At 37.4% G+C, this 25496-nt stretch overlaps 2 protein-coding genes across 3 annotated transcripts in view; one reads left to right on the top strand and one right to left on the bottom strand.

Annotated features, from left to right (window-relative positions):
* Positions 1-1613, top strand: part of DHX9 (DExH-box helicase 9) — a 46633-nt gene extending 45020 nt beyond the window's left edge. For both annotated transcript variants that reach the window (XM_080649106.1, XM_080649107.1), the window contains one exon: positions 246-1613. In XM_080649106.1, the coding sequence (XP_080505232.1) occupies positions 246-639 (394 nt within the window). In that variant the 3' untranslated portion in view covers positions 640-1613. The remainder of the gene's footprint in view (positions 1-245) is intronic.
* Positions 1614-5681: 4068 nt separating this feature from the next.
* On the bottom strand, positions 5682-22613 carry SHCBP1L (SHC binding and spindle associated 1 like). Its single transcript, XM_080649105.1, has 10 exons — positions 22030-22613; positions 20217-20366; positions 16942-17156; positions 15917-16003; positions 15394-15612; positions 12116-12221; positions 9672-9825; positions 7831-8081; positions 6896-7018; positions 5682-6065 (listed from the first exon to the last, which is right to left on the bottom strand). Exons 1-10 carry the CDS (start codon positions 22465-22467, stop codon positions 5817-5819), a joined length of 1992 nt encoding a protein of 663 aa, XP_080505231.1. The 5' UTR covers positions 22468-22613; the 3' UTR covers positions 5682-5816.
* Positions 22614-25496: the final 2883 nt, after the last annotated feature.

The following is a 25496-nucleotide window of genomic DNA, read 5'->3' as shown; positions in this document are numbered from 1 at the left end:
CCAAAATGGAAGATCTTTGAGAATGAACTAGAATGACCTTTAGAAAAACAGATGGTTACAGTTGATGCCTCCTCCTGTATCAGTTTCGGAGTAGCAGATGTATTTCATTTCAGTTTGTACTTGTGCAGTTTGTTTTATTCCCTTTATGCGTTACGTTTTCAAATATGCCTAATGTTTATATTTTGTGACTAGTTGAGAAGTATTAAGGATCCTTTGCTAAAGTGGTGGCTTTGTGCTTTTCGTAGGTATGGAGATGGTCCACGTCCTCCCAAGATGGCCCGATATGACAATGGAAGTGGATATAGAAGGGGAGGCTCTAGTTATGGCGGTGGAGGCTATGGCACCGGAGGCTACGGCACCGGAGGCTACAGAGGTGGAGGCTATGGCAGTGGCTATGGTGGTGGCTCCAACTCCTATCGGGGAGGCTATGGTGGAGGGGGAGGCTATGGTGGAGGGGGAGGCTATGGTGGAGGGGGAGGCTATAGAGGAGGTTCCCGAGGGGGCTATAGAGGTGGTGCGGGAGGAGACTATGGTGGTGGAGGGGGCTACCGAGGATCTGGGGGATTCCAGCGAGGAGGGGGCAGAGGGGGCTATGGGGGTGGCTACTTTGGGCAAAGAAGAGGGGGTGGTGGCTATTAAAGCTTGGTTATGTTGGGGCCTATGCATAGACAGTAAACAAAAAATGCATGCTACCTATTTTCCCAAGTTGTTTATTTGCTGTTAATAAGTAAACCCATTTTTCACCTATTCTGTGGTTCATTGTAGTTTAAGGAAACCAAGCATATAGACACATTAGTGATTTTGTTTATATTATGTAAAATATAACAATCTATTATAAAAGTACCGGTTTGTATTTTTTTCTTTAAGGAGTAAAGATTTGCCTTAAAATTAACTTGATATTTTCTTGGCTTTAGTTTAATACAATAGAAAATAAAATATTACACCAAATACAGGCAATGTAATTATTGATCTTACACAGAATAACTTTACAATGCCAGTTTCATCTGTTAGTTTAAAACGTTAGAGGACAAATTGTACTGTTTCAAAAGTACATCAAGTGATATTACCATTTGTAGTAGAATAATTAGCCTTGGAGTGGAGTTGTTACTCTTGCAACAAATACTGGCCAGTACACTATTCACATAGACCTCTGCATCTGAGTAAGACTACTAACCTAGGCCTGAGCATTTTGGCTTTTGAAGTTTTATATACCTGACAGTTAACTCTGTCTATATTAACATACATGTAGTTCAAAGGATATTTTTAAGCTAGTTTATTCTAGTAGAGATGTTTATACATTTGTAGCACTTTACAGTTCCAAAGATTTTTTACATATTCCTCATTTGAGAAATAGAATACAGTAGAGATTACAAATGCTTTGGATTAGACAGAACTATGGGTGATGTTGGGCCAGTTATTTTGCTTTCATGTTCTTTTCAGAATCCTCCATCACCTTCAGTAGTTACTGTTGATAAGCCAATGGCTCCAATCTGTTTGTAGATTCAAATCTGAATCTCCAACTCAGATTTTCTTTCTGAGCAGACACTACTGTCTATAGTAGTGGTATAAGCAGCTGCTTACTGGTTATACCTTTCTGCTTAGAAATTCCACTGAAATAAAAAAAAAGAAGTCCATATAGCTGACCCTTGAACATCACAGGGGTCAGGGGCACCAACCTATCACGCAGTCAGAAATCCACAATTTTTGAATCCAGAAACTTCAGTGGTCCCTCAGTATCCACAGGGAATTGGTTCTATGACTTCCTGCCCCTACAGATACCAAAATCTGAGGATGCCCAAGTCCCTTAAACAGAATGGTATAGAATGCATTCAGTCAGCCGTCTGCATCCCTAGAAATACTGTTTTCGATCATGGTTGGTTGAATTTGTTAATGTGAAACCTGGAGATACAGATGGCTGTCTTGACTATTGCAAAATTGTGTATATGTGGACCATTGCAGTTCTAACCTGTGTTGTTCAGGGTCAGCTGTACTTCCAAACTGAAGAACACTCACTCACTCTATGCCCTCTATTCTGTTCCCTGTTCAACTGTTACTGTTTTTTTGTAGGTTTTTTGAAATATATTTTTTTTATTTTTTTTTTACAGAGAGGAAGGGAGAGGGATAGAGAGTTAAAAACATGGATGAGAGAGAAACATCGATCAACTGCCTCCTGCACACCCCCTACTGGGGATGTGCCTGCAACCAAGGTACATGCCCTTGACCGGAATCGAACCTGGGACCCTTCAATCTGCAAGCCGACGCTCTATCCACTGAGTCAAACCGGTTAGGGCAACTGTGTGTTTCTTTTATCACAGAAGTTTCAACTACATAATTGCCGAAAGTCACTTTTACTTCCAAAACACCTTTCATTTGCGCTTTTATAAAGCAACAGACTATTCTATTCTGGATATTAATTTGGGTGTACAATGATGCAACACCCTCTTAACTGATCTTTGCTGCCTGCAGTCCTGTCTGCAGTGCATTCTCCACACTCAGCTGGAGTAAACATTCCGTACAAATCTATTACCACCCCTCCCGTTCCTGCCTTACATCATGGGTTCCTTCAGGGTCAGGGCTAAACACTTTACCCCTACTCCTACTCTACACTCTGTTCCACCCGCCAGCCACACTGCACGTAGGGCCTTATCAGTGAAAGCTCCTCTACCCTTTGTACATGTTGTGAAAACATGTCTTAAGCTTTTGTGGGCTAAGAGGCGCCCCTGAGAATACGATGGAAGCTATGGACTCTCCACAAAGGCATATAACAACATTTTTTAATTAAAATTTAAGGTAGTTCAGTCTTGGAACCTGTAGTGCCTGATTTGGTTCAATCACTGAAAGTTTAAAATAGGTTTTTCATTTTCCACTTTAATACTTTAGAAAAAGATCTCTGTTCGCAAATTTTTGCTTTCTGGTTATAACCATTAAATTTATAAGATAATATACATGCAATTCCCGACTTGGGTGTCTCAACTTGCTCCACTAATCATAGCATTTCTTGTACCTTGTGCTGCTGAGGACCACTAACTGCTTCTATTTCATAAACTGAAAAGAGGTTCTAGCATTATGGCTTCCATTCTGCGCTTCAAATGAGGTTGTGCCCTTGCTGCTGCTGGCAAGGCAATGAAGGAGATCTCCACTCCACTGCCCCGTCCCCTACAGAAGGCAGAGAGGTTCTAATTCTTACCTTTCCATCCACACCAAGGCCACTCCTAATCTCGATCTGTCATCTTTATCTCTAGAATCCTAGCATTTCCATCCCTAGCAACTGTAATGAAATGTCCTTTCAAGTCCTGGATCATAAATCTCATTTCAGTCTTTTGCGTGGGCAGAGGCCCATTAGTGCATTCTTTTAAAACTATTTGACAGTTACTAGTTGCCAATGCACAGTACAAGATAGGAAGTAATGGTTACTAAGACCCAGTACCTGTATTCTAAGAAATTTATAGTGGGAAAGCCAGATGTGTGCACACATGGGAAGGACAGCAGAAATACGGAACGCTCTCTCCTTGAGGTACTAAATTAGAATTTGTTTTAAATGTATAAAAGATATGCATTGGATATCTGGTCCTGGTGGAAGAAACTTCTTAAATCCCATTTGAGGAGTAGAATTAGGATTTTTCTTACCTTAACCTGGCAAGTTGGTGGAGGTAGGTGGTAGGCAGAATACCACCACCACCCAAGATGTCCACATCTTAGGTTTCACAAGGGACGTTACAGATGTGATTAAAGTGGAACTTGAGTTAGGGAAAATTATCCTGGATTATCCAGGTTCATGTAAGTTCTTAAAAGTCGAAGAGGAGATATGAGTGGGTCAAGAGATGAGACTGAAGAGGCAGGTGAAGTTCAAAACATGAAAGGGATGCAATCCATTGTTGCTGCTTTGAAGATGGAGGAGGCCATGATCCAAGGAATGCAGTTGCCCACTGGAGGCTCGAACAGCCCTTGGCTGACAACTGTCGGGGACATTTCAATCCTAAAACTGCAGGGAAGTGAGTTCTGCCAACCCCCAAATGAGCAAGAAAACATTCTCCTTTAGAACATCCAGAAAGGAACACAGCCCAAAAACACTGATTTTATCCCAGTGGGACCCATGTCGGACCTCAATCTACAGAACTGTTAGATAATGAAAGTTGATTGTCTAAATTTGTGGTCATTTGTTACAATGGAGGGAAAAAGTAGGGGTGGGAAAGTCAAGGAAGGAGATAAAAATATTTATGAAAGATCAAATTTAGAAAATCTGAGGCTTTGTGCATGCCTTAGGAATGTGAGAATAGGAAAAACTTCCAGAGTGGGACTGGGAAAAGATTAGTTGGCAGCAAAAGGAAGGAGGCAGATGACCAATGAGTGACAAGTTTGTTCACACAAGGCTATTGCTTCCTGCTCATAAGATCCTGTCTTTTTCTATGACCTACTCTTCCTAAAGCCAAAAACGGAGATGGAAGAAGAGGCCTGGAAAGGAAAATCCCCACTCTCGGCATATTCATTATTGAAAGATTGTTTAGGACCTCCATGGGCAATCGCTGGAATTATATGGCACCCAGCTAACAGGGCCTTATGTTTTTTAAAAAAAGCCTATTCAACGAAACACTGAACAACTGCCTTATTCAAGGCAGCCTCAAGAGAGTCTGTGGCAACACAGGGTCACTCGCTAGGAGGTTACAGATAACACAGTGAAAAGCAAATTGAGGAAGGAAACATTTAAGTATTTGAGCCTGAGTGCTTATTTCCTTTTATATCCTAAAGTCAGTATGTTTTGCTTTGTAGAAAACACTTCTTAGAAATGAACCCCCTCTTTTAGAGAACACAAAGATTTCCTACCTTCATTTGCAGTTAGGTATAGCCATATTAGATTCTAGCCAGAGTAGAATGCAGTTGGAACAATGTATGCAGCTTTATTGGGCACTATCCCTTCAGCTTAGCTGGAATTTTGGCATAATGGCTTGGGCAACCATTGCTATGTTGGACCATGTGATTTTGAATGGAACCACCATATGATGGTAAAACAAAATAGAAGAAACTTGAATTTCTAGCATGAAACACCTACAGCCCTACGCTAAGTAGCCAAATGGAGTATCTCCTAACCCTGTACTGATACCTCTGGACTTACTGAATGTGAGGGTACATCATTATAGTGTTTACCTCTCATTTTGAATTTGTTTCCTGCAGTTGAACCTGATCCTATGGGGCTATCTTATTTTATTCCAGTTACTAACATAACTGGGAATGAATCAGGAATTAACTATGAAATTAACATATTCTCCACATAGAACAATGCTTCTTACTGGACTAAGTATTAAAAGCAACATTTAAAACCACATTTGCTTTTGGAATTAGCAGTGATGGTGATACCATATACCTGGTACTGAGAATATATTAAATACCACTGAATTATATACCCAAAAGGAGGAATTTTATGATTTGTGAGTTACATTTCAAAACATTTTAAAAGTTCTTTTTCTTAAATATATTTTTTAAATTGACTTCAGAGGGAGGGAGCGAGATAGAAACATCAGTGATGAGAGAGAATTATCAATCGGCTGCCTTCTGCCCATACTGGGGCTTTGCCCGCAACCCTAGCATATGCCCTGACTGGGAATTGAACTATAACCTCCTGGTTCATAGGTCAATGCTCAACCCCTGAACCATGACAGCCAGGCTAAAAAAAATCTTACAATGAATCATTCAGTGAAAACATTAACATGTTTAAATGTTTTTAGTTAAATAAGTTGAGTTTAATTAGAATTACCATTTCTGGGTGAGATGAGATTTATTAAACTCTCTGAAATATAAAACTTGAACATAAACCCAGTGCTTTAACTTGTGGCTATTCTGATATCCCCCTTTAAGTTTGCTTCCATTTTATTATCATTCATTTCCAGATTTAGATTTTGCATTACTTTGGAGAGCCTATTTTCATCTTTTTTGTCTCCTGAAGCAGCCCCTTTGTTGCAAGTTTCTGCTACAATAAAAAACTGTTCAGTTGGTGGAAGAATGCTTACTCCATAGCCATTGTTGTTGTAAATATGATTATTAGTCATCTTCAATTTGGGTGCAGGAAGAACCTGTGAAAGTATTCAAAGAAATTAGTTTTTCAATAATTTCTATAAATATGAATAATGAACGTGTCATAAACTCTAGAACTTATTCTTGGGTGTACACATTTCTTTTAGACAACAGAATCTCAGTTTTGAACAAGTTATTTTCCTCACTGGTTTAATGTAATATTAACTACAAAAATGTTTAATGAGGAAACATTAAATGAGGTTTTTAACTTATTTTTTTATCAGTTATTTGTAAAGATAAATTATTCTAGATGGGGTTACAGCAATACCATGAAGCTTTTAATATGATAAATATGAAAATAAATGATTTCAAAAATAATGAAAATGATAAACATGAAAATTTCAATTGATACGTAAACCAGATTTCTATGGAAAAACTTCATTAGCTACACAAGTGGGGACTCCAGAAAAGTAGAATTTATAGGAATGCAAAGGCATTTCACTTATAAATTATTGCCATTAATGTTTTAATTGATTTATTTTATAAAATTTGGAAGATAAAATATTTCTTAATATATTTATTATTCTCTTGCTTTACTTTCTTAAATGTATTATGCATCCGCTCACTGAAAGATTTAAAACATTTTTATAAGCAAACTCATCCACTTTCTCATATTTGAAGTTACTTGCTAAAATTCAAGTTGAAATTATTAAATAATAAGACTAAAATTATTTCCTATCAGCCATCATTTAAGCCATATCTTAATTTTATTATTCTTTTCCAAATGAGTAATAACATTTAGACTAAATCTTAAGCCTAAAAATAATATTTTAGTATCTTTCTAATTATCATTCTCATAACAATTCTCTATTAAGGAATATAAGAATACCTTCATATTAACACCACCTAAGATGCTTTTTGAACTGTCATTGGTTCTGAAGTTATTACAGTGATGAATTTCATTCCTTTCCAGAATGGCTGTGCTGCCAGGATACAGTTCAACACCAGCACCCTGTCAATGCAAAGCAAATACAACAGTCAGTAAAACACATTTCTCTCCAAAATTTCCTTTAAATTTCAAAATTGTAATCCCATATTAGCAATCTAAACACACTAAATTACATGAAAATACACAATAGTGCAAGCAACAATTTATTGTGTAGATGTTTTTAAAATGGGAAAAACTGTTATCTGTGCTAAGAAAATCTTAGGCCTAGAAAGAAGATTGAAGTCATAGTCTTACTACGTTGCTCTCCCACTCAAATGAAGTCTCTAGAAGGGAGTCAGAAGTTCCTTTAAGCAATTCTTTTCAGTTGTAAAAATTTACTTACATATACTCTACTAAATCCCTCATAATGCTGCTGGTCTATTGACTCATTTTAATGGAAAAGTCCTCTTAGATTTCTGCTTCCTTTAATCTTGTTTCTCATTAAATTTTCTAGTCCTTTAATGATCTTTGATTGTTACTTGAAGACCCAAGCTGTTACAACTAACCACATACCTTACAGCAATATCTAATAGCTTGTGAGTACTATTATTTTTTAAACTATCAGATAACTGATTCATAATCTGTTTTATAGCCACTGATTCCTACATTTTTAAAAAATCACACTTAACACAAAGTAATAATTCATTACTTTGGACTTAGGCAGTTCACTTTTCTTAAGTATACTATGACACTCTTGTACTGGTCCTCATTTTGTTTATTTTCATCAGCTTCTAAGCTTAATTCAAAGATGAAGTAACTTACCCTTTCTTTGCATACTAAGCTCATTCAGAGTTATTTCTATAGGCATAGAAAGTAACAGTTTTAAAATGAAATACCTGAGCACCGATTATTTCACTGTCCTTAATTGTCAAAGAAGCTCCTGTAAGAACACACACTCCTGTTCCTTCACATTTTAATACACAGTTCTCCAGAGTCATGTGACCAGACTCCACCACCACAATGCCATCCACTGTCCCTTGTTGTATCAAAGATAGGTGCATTAGTTTCACATTAGCAGCTTTGGATACCACAAAACTGTCATGAGAAGGTTCAGAAGTAATCATAATTTCCTCTCTCTTTCCAACTCCTGAATCATTGGAACAAAGAGACATAATTAAATTAGTAGTCCCAAAGTCAAAAGCCCTTGGTTACTCAATAATACTTGTTATTACCAAGATTTTCACATATTTTTAATAAATGATATATGTGATTATTCAGTTATTAAAATTAGATACTTACCTATAATTAATCTTTTGTCATTTTGATGCCAGATTCTGGGTTTAAAATCAATCTAAATCTACCTATGGTATTTCTTTAACATACTCATTCCACTACATATTTCCCTAAATTATATAATCAGTAATCCTCTACATACAAAATGTTTAAGCCTCAAAAAATATCTTACCAGCCCTAACCAGTTTGGCTCAGTGGATAGAGCGTCGGCCTGCGGACTCGAGGGTCCCAGGTTCGATTCCGGTCAAGGGCATGTACCTTGGTTGCGGGCACATCCCCAGTGGGAGGTGTGCAGCTGGCAGCTGATTGATGTTTCTCTCTCATCAATGTTTCTAACTCTCTCTCCCTCTCCCTTTCTCTCTGTAAAAAAAATAAATAAAATATATTTAAAAAAATATATATCTTACCAGCCGAAACCGGTTTGGCTCAGTGGATAGAGCGTCGGCCTGCGGACTGAAGGGTCCCAGGTTCGATTCCGGTCAAAGGCGTGTACCTTGGTTGCGGGCACGTCCCCAGTGGGGGGTGTGCAGGAGGCAGCTGCTCGATGTTTCTCTCTCATCGATGTTTCTAACTCTCTATCCCTCTCCCTTCCTCTCTGTGAAAAATCAATAAAATATATTTTAAAAAAAAATATATCTTACCATAACCTATTTTTAAAACCATAATAAATTATATTAAAAAGGACTGGCAGAGACTCTTGAATTAGGTTATAAGATTAATCATATCCATAATTTTGCTCTGGAGTAGTCAAAGCAATTTAAACATCAATCCAAAAATAAGGGTTGGATCTTCAAGAAAGCTACAAATTTTTAAAATTACAAATATGATCTTTATTATCCAGTAGTAGTTTTCAGCAAAATACTGATTACAGTCATCAAAATCTAGTGAAAATTTTATGTAGATAGGCAACTTTTAAGTCACCTGTTCTTTTGGCCAGACAGTGGGAATATGCATGCTTCAATATAAAAGGGCAGAATGAAGTTACTTATTCAGACCCTTAAGAAAAAGTTAGTATGCTCTGCTTTTCTACTATTTTAATGTTTGCATGTGAATTAACCTTTTAAAGAAAATGCTGAATGTACTTTAATATAGCCTTACATTTGGGCTTTCCCACAAAAGTGATAGGAAGTGCAGAGGAGATATATGAAAGTTTAATAAAAATATGGATGGTCCTAATAGAAAATACTGTCAATAGGTTTTCATTAGCATGGGGAAGAAGCAGTCTCATTGATTTGCTCTGGTACAGTATGTCCAGACAAGATCACCTGTACAGGCAATATACACATGACAGGTGAGAAAAATCTTAATTGTAAAAAGGCACATAAGGGATTTTTGTGAAAAATAAGCCCGTGTTCTAATTCCTAATAATTTCATTAACCATGCTTGTAATATACAATTTGCCTAATACACATTGCTATAAAAATGCAAAGGACGCCCTGCTAACCCTTTATAATGATGTCATCAGTCAATAAAGCAAGATTGACAGCTTGATATTCTCCTGGGAAAATAACTACTGTATCTCCACTATAACAACTATCCAAAGCCAAATCCAAATCATCATGCTGTTGGAGAAATGTGTCTGAAGATAAGTCCTTTACCTGAAAAGAAGAAATAAAGCAGCACACCTTCAACAACAGGTTAAATTGAGAGAGGTCATTTTAATCAGTTAACTCACTGGTAACGTGCTTTTCCCAAGACTTTTCTTGTATAGGAAATACATTGAATTATTGTAAGTATTTATTATGTTTGTTAAATGCTCAAAGTATTAGTCCATCATTTAAAGGAATGATAAAATTAGATTTTCTTTATGATCACTAATAATTTTACAACTACTAAATAGTGTGTGTTAGAAGTCACATTTTGAATTTTACCTGTTACCTCCAAAACTTCACAATAGTTCTTTGAGGTGAACTATTATCGCTTTAAAAGGTTCAGGAAGTGGAAACTCAGATTAAATGGTTTGCCCAAGGACCTACTGACAGAGTTAGTGAGCAGTAAATCTAAGCTTTAGATTCAGGTCTTTATGATACCAGATAACCTTTCCAATATACTTCTTTGTTTTCTAACTGACCCTACAATTTTGATAAATCCACAAAATCTTATATATTAAATCATAGGACTGAAAAAAGTACTAGGAATTTTCACTTGGGATAGAAAAGGGTAGAGGGCTTCATTATTAGCACCTTTTAGATTGAGGACATTTAAATTAAAATTTGGAAGCTGGAAATATACTCAGAAAATACCTATTCTTTTTCCAATAGAAATGGTAATATCATTCATATATCTTCTTATGGGAGTAGGTTAGGACTCACCATAATGGCCTCATTTTTTTTAATTTAAAATTGAAATTTTTGGTTAATCTGCAATATTTTTTCCATTTGTTTTTAGAAAAAGTGAAAGGGAGGCAGGGGCTAGAGAGAAAGAAGGAAACATCAATGTGAGAGAGTCACATTGACTGGTTGCCTCCCACACATGTCTAGACCAGGGCCTGGGATTGAGCCTGCAACCCAGGTACATGCCCTTAACTGGGAATAGATCTCATAATCCTTCAGTGTGCAGGCCAATGCTCTGACCACTGAGGACACTGGCCAGGGCGATAGCCTCATTTTCACTTAATCACTTCTCTGTTTCTCATATACACTGTACTCACTCATTTATTTAACCAAAACAGTTGGGCACCATATGCCAAGCATGATGTGAGGTGGGGGATGTATGGTAAATATATACCCTTTGCTCTCAAGAAGCTCATAATCTAGTAAGAGACAGACATTCAATAGATACCAATAAAAAGTATTAAACACAGTCGTGATAAGGGGAAGGGCAGGGTGCTGTGATAGTACACAGCTGTCTAATGTATTCTGGAAGGCTGCGAAAGGCTGGACATGACGTTTACGTTGAGGGTTGAAGGATGTGCAGTGACTCTGAAAGAATGTTGTATACACCAAAGTATATATACATGGAGGTGAAGAGGGATAGGATAACTCAGAAAATTATAACTAGCAACTGGGTAGGTAGTGGAACCATTTACTGGAACAGGGAACTCTAGAATATAAACAAGTCAATGAAGGAGGTCATATTTAATTGTGGACAGTTGAGTTGAAGTACTTTTGAGATAGAATGGTGATGAGCAATGGGCAGTGGACACATTTTCAGTTATCAGTATATATAACTGATCAGATAGAGATCAGATAAATCACTTAGGGATAATATCATGCAGCAAAAGTACCAAGCATTTAAAGGACATAAGGAGGAGAGGGAAGCATCTAGAAAGAATGAGAACCTGGGAAGTATAGTAACAAGACAACAAAAAAGAATGTTTCCAGGAGAGAGCTGTGAAATGCTACTGAGAGGTTGAGATGGAAATATTTACTTTCAGACTTAGAACATTTTCCCCTCTTGGGCTGCTTAAATTTATAGTCTTCCTTTATTTAGGTTTCAACTGAGTTATTTATCCCAGCCAGCATTACCAGACTTGCTAATTCAGGCTTTTGTGCTCATCCTGTACATCCTGTACATACGCGTATCATGTATCATTCTTTGTTGTAATTGCCTACTTGTTCATATCTCCACCACATTCAAACTTATACAATGTGTGATGTGTGGGTCTGGTTCAACGTTGTATCTTCCTCATATGCAGGCTTTCTCATATTTGTTTCCCATCCTTTCTATACTACTAGCATAGTGCCTGACAACAAAGGTTAGTACTCAGCAAATAATTGTTGACATTGATTCATTTAGTACTTACTATATGCCGATCATTAAGCTGGATGTAATGGGGGAAATCCGGCATTCCTGAGTCAGGCAAGAACCCTACCTTCAAAGTGCTGCTTTTCTGATTATACACAGCTAAACTTAAATGAACAAGTAAGAATGAAGTGTATTTCTTACCATGTCAGTAGTCATCACTTTTGCTACAATATGTGTTATAGTCTTTCCAAAATCTCTTTTTCCTTTCCTACGCCTCAGAATTCTTGGAAAAAAAGGTCCATGGACTCTAGAGTTAAAAACATTTATGATTAAATTAACAATGAAAAAAGATTCAACCTACACTTGCTTAGAAAATAAAAACTTGGCACTAAGCAACTTGGAGAAAAAGGTTTCACTAATTTTAAGCTCCTTGAGAGCAATGAGCAACTTGAGAATAATGATTAAAATATTCATTAGATAAGTGTTTAAACCCTTGAAGTCAAATCTTTTCATTTTAATGGTTTGTACCTGAAATCTGCATGCAACCCTCTACAGTTAATACCTCTCTCCCCTCAGTTTCTCAATACAGTAGACACTTTTCCTGATTGTACTATCATCATCCACTGCACAGAGCAGAGGTGGGTTATGCCTGTGATACTAAGGCATAAGAATATTGTAGGATGTGTCTAATTTCAGATACTATGTTCAATTAACAGCTTGTTTGGTTTCAGAGGATAGGGTCTCCATAGAAATAGTTGGCTGTTGCCTCCTAGAAGAACAATTCTAGCTTTTCTCTTAGTTGTTTTTATATTGTTTGCTACTCAGCACTCCTACTTTTGTTCTTTCTCCTTTTCTTTACAGTTCCTGTGTTCTATCTCTTAATTTCATTTATGTGTCATCAAGAGAAGGGAAAAAAATTTTTCAATATAACTTTTATCATTCCTGTCAGCCGAAGGGACACTCCTTTTCCAACAGATGTCGATTTGCCATTAATCTCATTAGGTGTAAATGTTTGGGTTTTCTGTAGCACTTTGTTGCTTGATGCTAAACGGGATGCAGCTTTAGTACCAGTATTTTTCAGGTTTATTGCAATTATCAAATATTTTTGTGAAGCTTAAATTTTCAGGAAACTGGTTCTAAGAATTTGCCATGCAAGTTACTAAAATTTGAATTCCAACATATTAGCAATATCCTCTAAAGCAAAAGTTTCATTTCACATTTCAAAATCAAACCCAGTCAGCATTTTTATACCTACTTAAGCAAGTGGTTTAGATATTGAGAAAGGGAACTACTCATACATTTTTGCACCATAAACCCGATTACTAGTTGCTCAAAGGGTAAAGCATCCTATACTCAGGACATATGTCATACAATCCTAGTTTTAACAACAAACGTATATATCAGTGATTTTTAATTGAATTTATTAGGGTATAATTACACAGACACTCATTTTAAATGAATCATTTCATGAGGTTTCATAGGTGTATACACACATTTAACTCAATCACAATAATCAAGATATAGAACATTCCTGTCATACTCAGTGTTGTATCTAAAAACATAATGCCAAACCCAAGGTCACCTAGGTTTCTGCCTGTGTTTTATTCTAAAAGTCTTACAGTATTGTTTTCCATGTAGGCCTATGGCTCACTGTGAGTTAATTTGTGTGAAATCCTTTTTCTTGTTGTGAGCATGGTAACATGTCCGAGCTGAATCTGGAGATCCTTGGTTCTCTTAACATAGTTTCCCTCTCTGTTGAGATTTTCCATGTACTTACTAACACCATATTTTCCTCTCATTCTGTAACCATGTTTCCCTTTAATTCTTTAAACATATCTATAATAGCTGTTTTGAAGTCTTTGATCAATCCAACATCTGGGCCCCCTAAAAATCATTTTCTATTAACTGTCCTTTTCCCCCCGAGTATGAACTAACATTCTGGTTTCATTGCATGTCTGTTAATTTTGGTTGAACTAGAGATTTGGGATAATGTATTTCATAACTCGGGATTGTGTTGTTTTTCGGAGGATTGTTAGTCTTGTATTCTACGTACGAGGCAGTTTTAACTTGCCTGGTGCCAGAATGCAAACTTTTTCCTTTGAGGTACTCAGCAGCTGGCATCTCTGCTTAGTTTTCTCAATTTCCAGGTTCCTTTTTTAGCATTTCTCTGCCTCACCAATGCTAGCATAGTTTAGAGGTCAACCAAGAATTTGAAATGGCAGAGTTTATGCTCAATTTGTGGATCCCCTTTTGCACCTCTTATTTTCTGGATACCCCACCTGAGTTTCCAGGTGCTCTGCTAGCCCTCAACTCTGTCCTTTGTCACTTTCAAATACACTGCATTTTTTGCTGCCAGAGCTATGAGAATTGATTACCCTCAGACCAAAAAGCCACAAATTTCAATTTTTTGCCCATTCCAAGGATAAATACATTTCAAGGATAAACTTTTCCGGTTGCTGTCTGCTTTTGGTCATTTCATAGTGCCTTAAAATAGTTGAATACTTTTAATAAATTTGTCCAGATTTTATAATTGTTATCTATGGAAGGGTTTGATTAATTAACTCACTCCACCACTCAGAGAATTAGATTCTCTGTGATTATAATTTTCAGATGAGAGAACTCTGTTGCCCTATGCCCTTGGAATCTCAAGTCTAGTGATGATAACTTGTATTCAAATTCAACTTCTGTTAAAACTGCGTTTCTAGATCAGTGGATTTCAAAAATCATATCCATATTGATTTCCGAAAGTAACCCCAAGGTTTTGTTACACAGGAATCCCAATAACAAGGAAACATCAAAAATAAGCACTGGAATGGGATTCTTAGTGATTATAAAACAGGTCAAATTTGAGAGAAAATACAAAAGGAAAGATTTAGGCTCACAGTTCACAGATAAGTAAAATGTGGCTCAGAATTCCTAAGGCAAAGAATGAATAAAGGTAGAGCACACAAAAAGAGGTTTAACAATAGAAGTTCTTTGACTCCAAGATTTTCTATTAATTTGGGGACTATTAGCAAGAATTCCTGTTTTCCCTCTTTCAAAAACAAAAGACAGAAATATATATTTTTTGCTGCATAACAATGTAAAAATATTTAGACACATTTGGAAGTATTCTAGAAGAGAATGATGCTGATTAAATCTACAATGTTTTATTTATCATCAAAAACTTATCAATTTACGTTGGTTAGAAAAGCAAGAAATTATGAGGCAGCCAAATTGTTTCCATTTAAAATACAGCAAACTGCCTGGCCAGTATGGATCAGTGGTTGAGCATCAACCCATGAACCAGGAGATCGGGTTTGATTCCTGGTCAGGGCACATGCCCAGGTTTCGGGCTCACTCCCCAGTAGGGAGAGTACAGGATGATAGAGTAATTCTATGTCATCATTGATGGTTCTCTCTTTCCCTCTCCCTTCCTCTCTCTGAAATAAATAAAAACATATTAAAATAGAGTAAGATAAAATAGAGCAAAGTATTACCGGAGGCGTAAATCTTCCCACATTTTCAATAATTCACAGAGCATTACTATCTCGTAGTATTTTTTCCAGCATTCAACAGCCTCTGCTGCAGAGGGATCCTCTTTAATATTGTTCTGATACTCAATGAGCTCGACACGCTTGTTTTTATATTTCTCCAAAGTTTTTTTGAAACGTTGTGCAATAGGACCAGGTATTGTTCCATCTTGTATATCACACCACCTGAAAAGTATCCATATAATTTCAATGCTTATCTTATATAATGTGCTGAGCAAGTTTGTTTTTTTAAATATATTTTTATTGTTTTCAGAGAGAAAGGGAGAGGAGGAGAGAGACAGAAACATCAATGATGAGAGAGAATCATTGATCAGCTGCCTCCTGCTCGCCCCCTTCTGGGGATCAAGCCCATAACCCAGGCATATGCCCTTGACTGAAATCAAACCCTGGACCCTTCAGTCCACAGGCCGATGTTCTGTCCACTGAGCCAAGCCAGCTAGGGCCTGAACAAGTTTTTAAGTATACTTACAAATTAATTCTTTCTTCAATCAAAGCAGTATAATTGTCACAACGTTCTTCATCATCCCAGTCTCTCCAAAGAAAATCATAAAAAAACCTAAGATAAATCAAATTAAGATGAAAGTGATCAAAAACAGTGAGTACCACATTTAGAATTAAAAAGGCATTCTGATGTAAAAATCTTTACATGAATTTTAACTGTTAAGAAAAATATATATTTCCTCACTCAAGGACATGCTTTTTATTGATTTTAGAGAGAGGAAGGGGGAGAGAGAGGGAGGGAGGGAAAGAGAGAGATCAATTGGTGTATTAGGCGTGTGCCCTGATAGGGAATTGAACCAGACACCCTTAGGTATACAGGAGGTGCTCCAACCAAGTGAACCACACTGCCAGGGCAGAAAAATATTTTTTAATGACCTTTCAATGAACTACTATTAAAGGTAAACTTAAAAATTTGATCTGGATTCTATTTTAGGTTACTACAGATAAGATAATGTTCCTTGAAGTGGAATTAACAAATTTCAGGTTTCAGATTTCATAGATTTGGGTTATTATTTTATTCACACAAAAAAAGTAATACTTAAGATCTCATCAAATTTGTATATTGAAAGCAGGAAAGCATGAGAAAAACAGAAACATGCCCTCATCTATAGTAAGTTTATGGATTGCTTCTCTCAAATTGTACCAGATTGTAAGAAGCAATCATAATGTGAATGACATCGAATATTTGTAATGCCCTTAAATGTGAAAAAATGAAATCTGATGTATTTAAGATGTTTAAATATGAACAGAAGTTATAACTTCTGCTAGAATTCTTTAATTCAATTTTTGTAAAATGCAAAGTTGAAAATAGCAAATGTTTATTGCCCATATAAACTAAGAGTTACAAATATGTTCATTAAAAATAGATAAACTGAATAAAGTGAGTAAAATTCAATAAATATTCACAAAGTGCTTATATGAACAAAATTTACATATTAAACTAAAATGTTGGCTATGATAATTTTAACTTTAAGAAGTAAAAAGCTCTAATACCTTACAACTTCCAAGGCCAAAGCAATGTCATGTATATCGGAATCTTGTCCTTCAACAGGGTATACTTCCAAGAGAGGCACACTATGCTCTAGTTCTTCTAAAACTTCATTAACCAAATTCCTTGGAATATTTGCAATATTAGAAGAAAAAGGCTCAGCAACAGAAACAGTCACTCTGAAACAAGATGATGAGCTCTGGCGTGGTGTACAAGTTGCCTGAAATAAATATTTTAAAATTTCAGTTTTGATTTCTTAAATCAGTATTATACATGCATATATTTTAGAATCAAATGGCTGTACTAGGTTTGTTATAAAAAATATAGTTTCTTTATAATCTCCTACCACCCTCTAATTCTTACTCCTCTAATTCTTATTCCTCAGAGACAAACACTTGTAATTTTTTTAGCTGATTATTTTGACATTTACCTCTTTTAAAAAAATAATATCCTCATATTGCCACTTACAGTTTGTTTTGTTTCAGTTTTTGGCATTATATATCGACCCCTGACTATGAAAGATAAGAATTTAATCATCTCCTTATTTTTAAAATATATATATATATTTTTTTTATTAAGGTATTATATGTGTACATATCTTACCATTGCCCCCCCCCCACCCCACTAAAATATATTTTTATTGATTTCAGAGCAGGAAGAGGGAGAGAAAGAAACATCAATGATGAGAGAGAATCATTGATCTGCTACCTCCTGCACACCCCCTGTGAATCAAGCCTGCAACCCAAGCATGTGCCCTGACCAGAAATCGAACCATAACCTCCTGGTTCATAGGTCGACACTTAACCACTGAGCCATGCTGACTGGGCTTAGTATTCTCATTCATTTTCTCCCCTTCCCATCACATCTACCCACACGCTCCTGGTCCTCCAGCTATCAATGTTGTTAAAGCTTAGTATTCAAAAGGCCATTCACAGGTGAACCATACAGTGTAAGCTGATTTTCTTTTCCTGGACAAACTTGTTTTCTCAGGAGTCAATAATAGTTTTTTGTTTTTGTGGGGGATTTTTGCTGTTTTCTGTGAGCCTTTCATTAATTTAACCCCAAATTCCCTGAGTTGTGTACATCTCCTTTCAATATGTTCAAAATAACAGGCTGTGTTTGAAATGAAATAGCAGTTTCATTTTCTTGAAGCATTCCTTTCCAGAGTTCTTTGACCAGTTCCAATCTGAACTGGCTCTCAGGCCTGCTACTTGCATAGCTGTTACCTCTTCGCCATAATTCTGGGAATTTCCTTTGCTTCTCTCTTATGTTGGCCTCTCTGTATTTTGGATCGGATATCTTCATATTTCTTGATTTACTTCCTTGACTGAACATCCATTAACTTCCTGAGGGGTACACTGGACATAACTTTTGAGATCTCACATAATGGAAAATATCTCTTCTACTCTTATGTTCTACCCAGGTTCTTTCCATGGGAACTCCATATATCCTTATCTTTAGGTCTTTTCTTTTGAGCGGATTCATAGAAAAATCTTCTAGTTTTCATGCCTGAAAGGATATGCCTTACTGCCTGTAATCGAGAAGCAGAATCAGGTGTCTTTCATTTATTTGCAGAGACTTTGTTTCTTTGCTGAGATGGTTATTTCATTTGTTTCATGTGCACTCAGAATTGCTCACTGACGCATATTTTGATGACTGCTTTAAAAACCTTGGCAGAGCCAAAACCGGTTTGGCTCAGTGGATAGAGCGTCGGCCTGCGGACTGAGGGGTCCCAGGTTCGATTCCGGTCAGGGGCATGTACCTGGGTTGCGGGCACATCCCCAGTGGGGGGTGTGCAGGAGGCAGCTGATCGATATTTCTCTCTCATCGATGTTTCTAGCTCTCTATCCCTCTCCCTTCCTCTCTGTGAAATATCAATAAAATATGTTTAAAAAAAAAAAAAAAAAAAAACCTTGGCAGAAAATTCTAACTAACATCTGCATCATCTTGGTGTTCGTGCTTATTGTTTATTCCAGTTAAGATCTCCCTGGTTCTTAGAAGTGATGACAAATGATTTTCTATTGAAACCTGGACGTTTTGAGTACTATGCTATTAGATTCTTATCTTATTTAAATCTTTCATCAGTCCTCTTCTGACATCAACCTGGCACAAAAAGGGGGTTGCCACCTTGGTACTGCCTAGTGGGGATGGAAGTCCAGATTCTTCAGTTGGGGTGGGGAGGGGGTGTTCTTTGTTACTGCTGTTCAGAGGTGGGAGTTCAGGTTCCCCATTAGGCCTCCACTGATACCAGCCTCTGGCTGGGAGAGAGAGGAGCACCTCATTACTGCTCCCCCAATGCCTCCCCTGACAGCACTGGGAGGAGGGGGGTAAAAGTCCTGATTCTCCACTAGACCTTTTCTGACACCACCCTGGCAGGGATGACAGGAGTCTCTCCTTATGGCAAGGTGGCAGTCCAGGTTTCCCATATGGTCTACACTGACATTGCGGGGGGGCAGGAGGGGAAGTAGTACCTCACAGCACTCTGGTGGTAGGGTTAGTCTGCCTTGATACAACTTGGCAAGGATAGTCTCTGTTTGAAAAAATCATGTTCTTTATCTGTAAAAAACCGGTAACTTACTTTTACTTTTCCATGGAACACAGAACTGTTTTCAGGTAGTATGCAATGCTATGATTTGCAAACACAGTTTTTCTCATGATTAAAACTACAGATTTGAAATATCTAATCTGAGACAGGAGTACAATTTGTGATTGTAAATGTTAATTTCCATACAGGGATAATTGACCTTTAAGGGAATCAAATATATGACATCAAATATGCCACAATATTTAATCTATAGGCATAGAAAAGCAAAATATTATCAGATGAAGGCTTGAAAGTTGATGTATTATATTAAAAGATACTTTTTATAAGAAAATATTTCAAATTATAATGGTAGTTTTCTGGCCAATTTTTTTTCTTTCCTAATCTAACTAAATACCATTATTGAGATAAATGAAGAAGGGAAATGATGGGAAAAGCCCCAAATTTGTTAAAGGCTAAATTACTAATTTTTAAGAAATAGGTTTTTTATTATTTTTACATTATTTGAGCAGTTAAAACTAGGCTAAATACTGTCTAGTATTGTAAATTAGATTACATTTAATGATAACTATAAGTAAATGGTGCTAACATTCCCTCTTACCTTCTTTTAACACTAATTTGCTTAGAAATTTAAAATATAAGTAAACTTTTGCCAAATTCTGTTTATATTTCAAAGCTCCAAGTTAATAAGATCATATTTTCACTCAAAAGAACAAAGATCAGGTCAAAATTATTTACCTCAACTAGTATACCAACAAAAGGGATAGAAGCTTCTTCATATTTCAGAAAGAATAACTCAGGGTTAGTCTTCCAGACTCCAAGCCATTTGTCTTTCAACTTTAATTTTTCTGATAGGTAGTTACTCATAGCCTCATCAGCATCTTCTGCCTAGCAAAAGAAAAAAGTACATATTTAAGTAAAATTATATATATGTAAGATTTATATATGTTTTTACTGATTTCTATTTTAAACAGAATCATTATACTCTTAAATAATGAAAAACCTGGGAAATAATAGATTTGAACTGAATCTACATTTAATGGAAACTATAAACAATAATTATATGTAAAAAGTTATTTTTTCTGAATTTTAATGATGTAATGACAACTATTGAAAATATACTCAGTACATAAGAATTTAAAATAGCACTCCATTCTGTATAGCAAATGAGTATATTAAACATTCAATAAATATTTTCCCATTTGATTTCTTAAAATTAAATTCAGCTATTTCAAGGATGATAATCTAAGCTAAAATGAAACTCATTTGACCATGTTTAATTATGACAATAATTTATATAAACATTTTTCAGTGCCTTTAAGAAACATACCCTTCTCCAATACTCAAATATTAAAGTTGATCATTAATACTGTCCTAGTTTTATAAGTATTTTTAAAAATAATTTTTTTTCAAATTATAAAATATCGTTAAGATACAGAGAAATTTGAAAAATACAGAAAATAATTACTCCTAATCTTGGCAGCCAGAATATAACCATTGTTGATATTTTAGTGTATTTCCTTTCAGTCTTTTTTCTATGCATATATTCGTCATACATATGAATCAGTGTTTTCTCTCCTGATTTATTTTACTTAACATTATAGCATAAGCATATCTATAGTTCTTGAAAACATAATTTTTACATGTACATAGTTTTCCATTACATATGAAGCCACAAGTTCTTTACTGACCCCCTAGTTGGAAATTAGTGTATATATATACATATACATATATACATATATATGTATATATATACATACATATATATGTGTGTGTGTGTATATATATATAATTTTAGAGAGGAAAGGAGAGGGAGAGATGGATCTGCTGCTTCCTGCACACCCTCTACTGGGGATTGAGCCAGAAACCCAGGCATGTGCCCTGACAGGGAATGGAGTTGGCGACCTTGCTGGGACAACACTCAACCAACTGAGCCACACTGGCCAAGGTAGTTTCCAAGTTTTATAAATATCACTGCAATAAATATCTTGGTACATAAGTTCTGCTTAAAAAGCAGAAACACAATATTTGCTCTATTCAGTATTATCAGGTACCATATGTATATGTTCTATACAAAACATCTTTCCACACCCTCAACTGACATGTGGGAACCATTCTTAGACTGTAAACATTTTTAGTAGTGTAGTGTAAAATTCAAGGCTACCAAATGGAATCTTATCCTTATGTTTGTGCACAAATTATTAAATGAATAAACTAAGATGTATACCTGGACATTGATAAAGTCTATCTTCATTTTTTAGAAGCTCTAGGAAAAACAAAAGAAAGAAAAAACACTACCAGAGCTGTCTCCTTAACTGATGAATTTTCAGTTTGCCGGAAATCTAATAGTTACTCCTTTAGGTTAGGGCCTGGGCACACCTAATAAGGTATAAACCCTATAAATGCTGAGTAAATTTGACTTTTTTGAAATGCAAGTTTTCTTTGTGCCCTCTGGACCCCCAGCACCCTGAGAATTAGACCCGACTTCCCCTGCTAACCCCCCTCCAAGGGTCCTGCGCTGGATTTTGGCCCGTTTTCTTCTCATCCTCACCTTACAACCCTGCAGCACCTCGTCGCAAAAGAGCGCCACCTTCTCCTCCCGCCACATGCCCCGCATGGGGGACACGCAGACTGGCGGCAATGGCTGCGCCTCCGCCCTCTCCTCCTCCGCCGCCGCCGCCTCCTCCTCCTCTTCCTCGGGCACGGACGGAAGGGGCTCTTCCTCCTCCTCCGCGGCCACCTCTCCCGGGTCCTCGGCCTGAGACACGGGCAGCAGCTGCAGCCGCCGCCGGGCCGCCTCCCGGCCCGCTTTCCCCTTCACTGGGCGAGAGGAGGCCACCACTGATCGCACCGGGGACGCGCTGCTCTTCAGGGTCTCCGCGGCCGACAAGTCCCGGCTGAGCGCGGTGACAACCTCCTCGCCTCGCCCGCCGGGGTTCATGGTTCGGTCTGAGTCTTCAGCCACCGAAGTCCTGGACCCCGACGCCATACCTGCACCCCGAGGCCAGCTGGAGCCGTTGGCCACCTTTCCCGCCTGCGCCGCGCTGGCCAATGGGCGAGCTGCGCCCTCCGAGCCCGCAACGAGCGCGGGGGCTCGAGGGGGTCCCGGCGACGTGAGTTGAGGATGGGATGCTGGAGTGGAGAGGGATGTTGTGGGTCGCGGCTTAGGGAGGGGCGTGGAGGGGCAGTGCCCGGGGCGGGGCGGGGCGTGAGGGGACCGCTCTATAGGTGTCGGAGGGCGGGGCTTTTGTGGAAGGGCGTGGATAGGGGGCGGGGCGTGAGGGGACCGCTCTATAGGTGTCGGAGGGCGGGGTTTATGGGCGGGGCTTTGTGAAGGGGCGGGGCGTGAGGGAACCGTTCTATAAGAGCTGGAGGGCGGGACTATAGGCGGGGCGTTGTGGTGGGGGCGGGGCTATGCGGCATTCTGGAGCGCGGTTCTGAGCGGTGCCCCCACCCCTCTCACCTTGGAATCACCCAGTGATAGAATTCTCACTCCAAGGTAGGATTTCTTAGGGTCTTCATACCTTTTCTGGGTGATTGTGAGTCACCCTTCAAGTCATCATGACCTAACAAATGCGTGCGCCACCTGAAACTCCACACACCTGAAAGAAAAGTTGTTTACACTCGGAGGCGATAGTACATGGAAACCTCTAGTTACTACTAGAGGAAACCCTAGTTATAAATCCAGCGACCTAGAGTTTCCCCAAAACTTTGCACATGGTTCCCAAAATAAATTTTTCTTTACATTAAGCAAGGCAGCCACTTTCTGCCAAGAAGGATAGGTTGGTCTATTTTCATGTGTCTGTTGTGCTGCTCAAAATTCTCTCACACACAAAAAGATTGTGTTATGTAACTGTTAAACTGGAGGCAAATTTCCAGCTAAAGAGTAATTTAATGTGTGCAAACCATGAACACTTTCACAATAAGAGTCTGCTCAAGATAATATATTTTGGAGAAGAACGGAGACCACTGATTTCTGTTATTTTATTCTCACATTGAGCCAGTTGGAATAACTTTTGTTTACTGTCTAGCTGGGAAGCGTTGCCCTGGGGCTCACAGTTCCCACAGCCTTGGGAAAACACCTGCCTTCCTCCACGCTCATTTGGAAGGACACTGTGTTAAATTTGGAGTTTATTTTTAGGAAAATATTAGTATTACTATTGTGTTACTAGAGTTCAGGGAATAATTACAACATTCATCATGTTTTGACTCTAAAGGTTTTTCCTCTTGTCAGGAGTTCTGGATTTTGTTTAAAATGATACCTCACTATATATTTCACTCACCAAAAGTAAAATCTATTACTCTAGCATTTCTTTAAAATGTTTCTTTTTTAAATAAATCGTGGTGGGGTTTTTATTTTTAGGTTCAGAATAATAGATACCACTTTTCCTAGTCAAAAGTTCAAAAACAACTCCCCTCCCATCCCCTGCCTCCCAAAGCAAACAATTGTTAGGAACCTGCTATGTGCTGGACAATCCATAGATACCAAAGTTATAAAAATAAAAGACAAAATTCCTGTCTTCATAATCCTAGTGCAGATGGTCAATAGATTATTGTGTTTAGTAAGGACCATGATAAAAAAAAATTTATATATATATATATATATGTATATATATATATATATATACACACACACACACACACACACACACACACATACATACACACTTAATCCACATGGGGGATAGGGGGGCGCGAGAGTCCCATTCTTTCCAGAAGAAGTGATGCTTAAGCAGAGAGCTGGAGATTCACCTGTCTTTCCTCCTGTTATTTTTTTCTCATCACCATTAGTCCTGGTGGTGACTAACCTGATTTTAGGTGAAAAGTTGGGACCAGAATTAAGAGGAACTGAGGGATTCCATGCAGCAAAGGATTCAGGTTTCCAAAGTACAGAACATGTATTGAGCACCTGCTTTGTGCTGACCTGGTGTTAGGGGCTGGGGATGTAGCAAAATACACAAAAATCTCTGAGATTGCATCCTGGTTGGGAGACAGACAATACCAGGTAAATGTGTTTTAAAAAAGTGAAATTCCCAAGAGACACAAAAACTTACACCTGAATGTTTTTATAGCAGCATTATTTATAATAGCCAAGAAGTGGAAAGAATCCAAATGCCCATCAGCTGATAAACAGGAAAAGGAAATGTGGTATATTCATACAATGGAATATTAAATGGCCATTAAAAGAAATGTACTGGTACATGCTACAACATGGAAGAAACTTGAAAACATGCTAAATGAATGAAATCAGTCACAGAAGCCCACCTAACATGTTATTTCATTTACATGAAATGTCCAAAACTGTCAAATCTAAAGAGACAGGAAGTGGATTAGTGGTTGCCTAGGAAAATGTTTTGAAGGGAAATGGGGACTGACTACTAATGGGCCCAGGAGGTCTTTCTGGGGTGATGAGAATGTACTATAATTGGTTGTAGTGATGGTTGTACGATTCTGATACTAAACTAAAAACTATTGAATCGTATGCTGTAAATGGGTGAATTGTATGCTATATGAATTACACCTCAATTTGAAAAAGTAAAATTTATAGCACATTAGATGGTGGTATGTGCTAAGGAAAATGATAAAAATATGGGAAGGGGTGAGTAGGGAGGGAAGAGTTTTGGAGGGTAGGTGACATTTGAATAAAGAACTAAAGGAGGTGAAGAGGAAAATCTTAGTCTTTGACAGCTGCAAAGGAAGGAAAGTTTTTTCATCAATCAGTCATTCCCAAAGGGCAGTTCAGATATAAGGAACACAGGTAAATGCGGAGTAGTCCTTAATACTACTAACATATTTTTTTCATATTTCCTTACGTGATAAGCATTTAAATAAGGCTCACATTGGTCAAAAAACATTAAATGAGTGCATCTGGGGATATGGGGTTACTAGAAGTTTTTTATGGTGGAGATTTGGTTTTTATTGTTATATTTTATTATTATTGTTATATTGTTTTATTGTTATATTGTTTTTTTTAAATATATTTTTTATTGATTTTTTACAGAGAGGAAGGAAGAGGGA

This window comes from Plecotus auritus, assembly GCF_963455305.1.
Source record: "Plecotus auritus genome assembly, chromosome: 12".
In the NCBI taxonomy this organism is placed as follows: Eukaryota; Metazoa; Chordata; class Mammalia; order Chiroptera; family Vespertilionidae; genus Plecotus; species Plecotus auritus.
Note: the sequence above shows the minus strand (reverse complement) of the source record. Positions and strands in the feature narration are given on the sequence as shown.

Excerpts from the sequence above, each read along its gene's own strand:
- SHCBP1L (XM_080649105.1), bottom strand. The coding sequence starts at position 22,467 with ATGGCGTCGGGGTCCAGGACTTCGGTGGCTGAAGACTCAGACCGAACC. Across the intron at positions 15,613-15,916 it reads ATTGAAGAAAGAATTAATTT|GTGGTGTGATATACAAGATG; the intron begins GTAAGTATACTT and ends GATACTTTTCAG. Across the intron at positions 12,222-15,393 it reads TGGGAAGATTTACGCCTCCG|AGTCCATGGACCTTTTTTTC; the intron begins GTAATACTTTGC and ends TTTTAACTCTAG.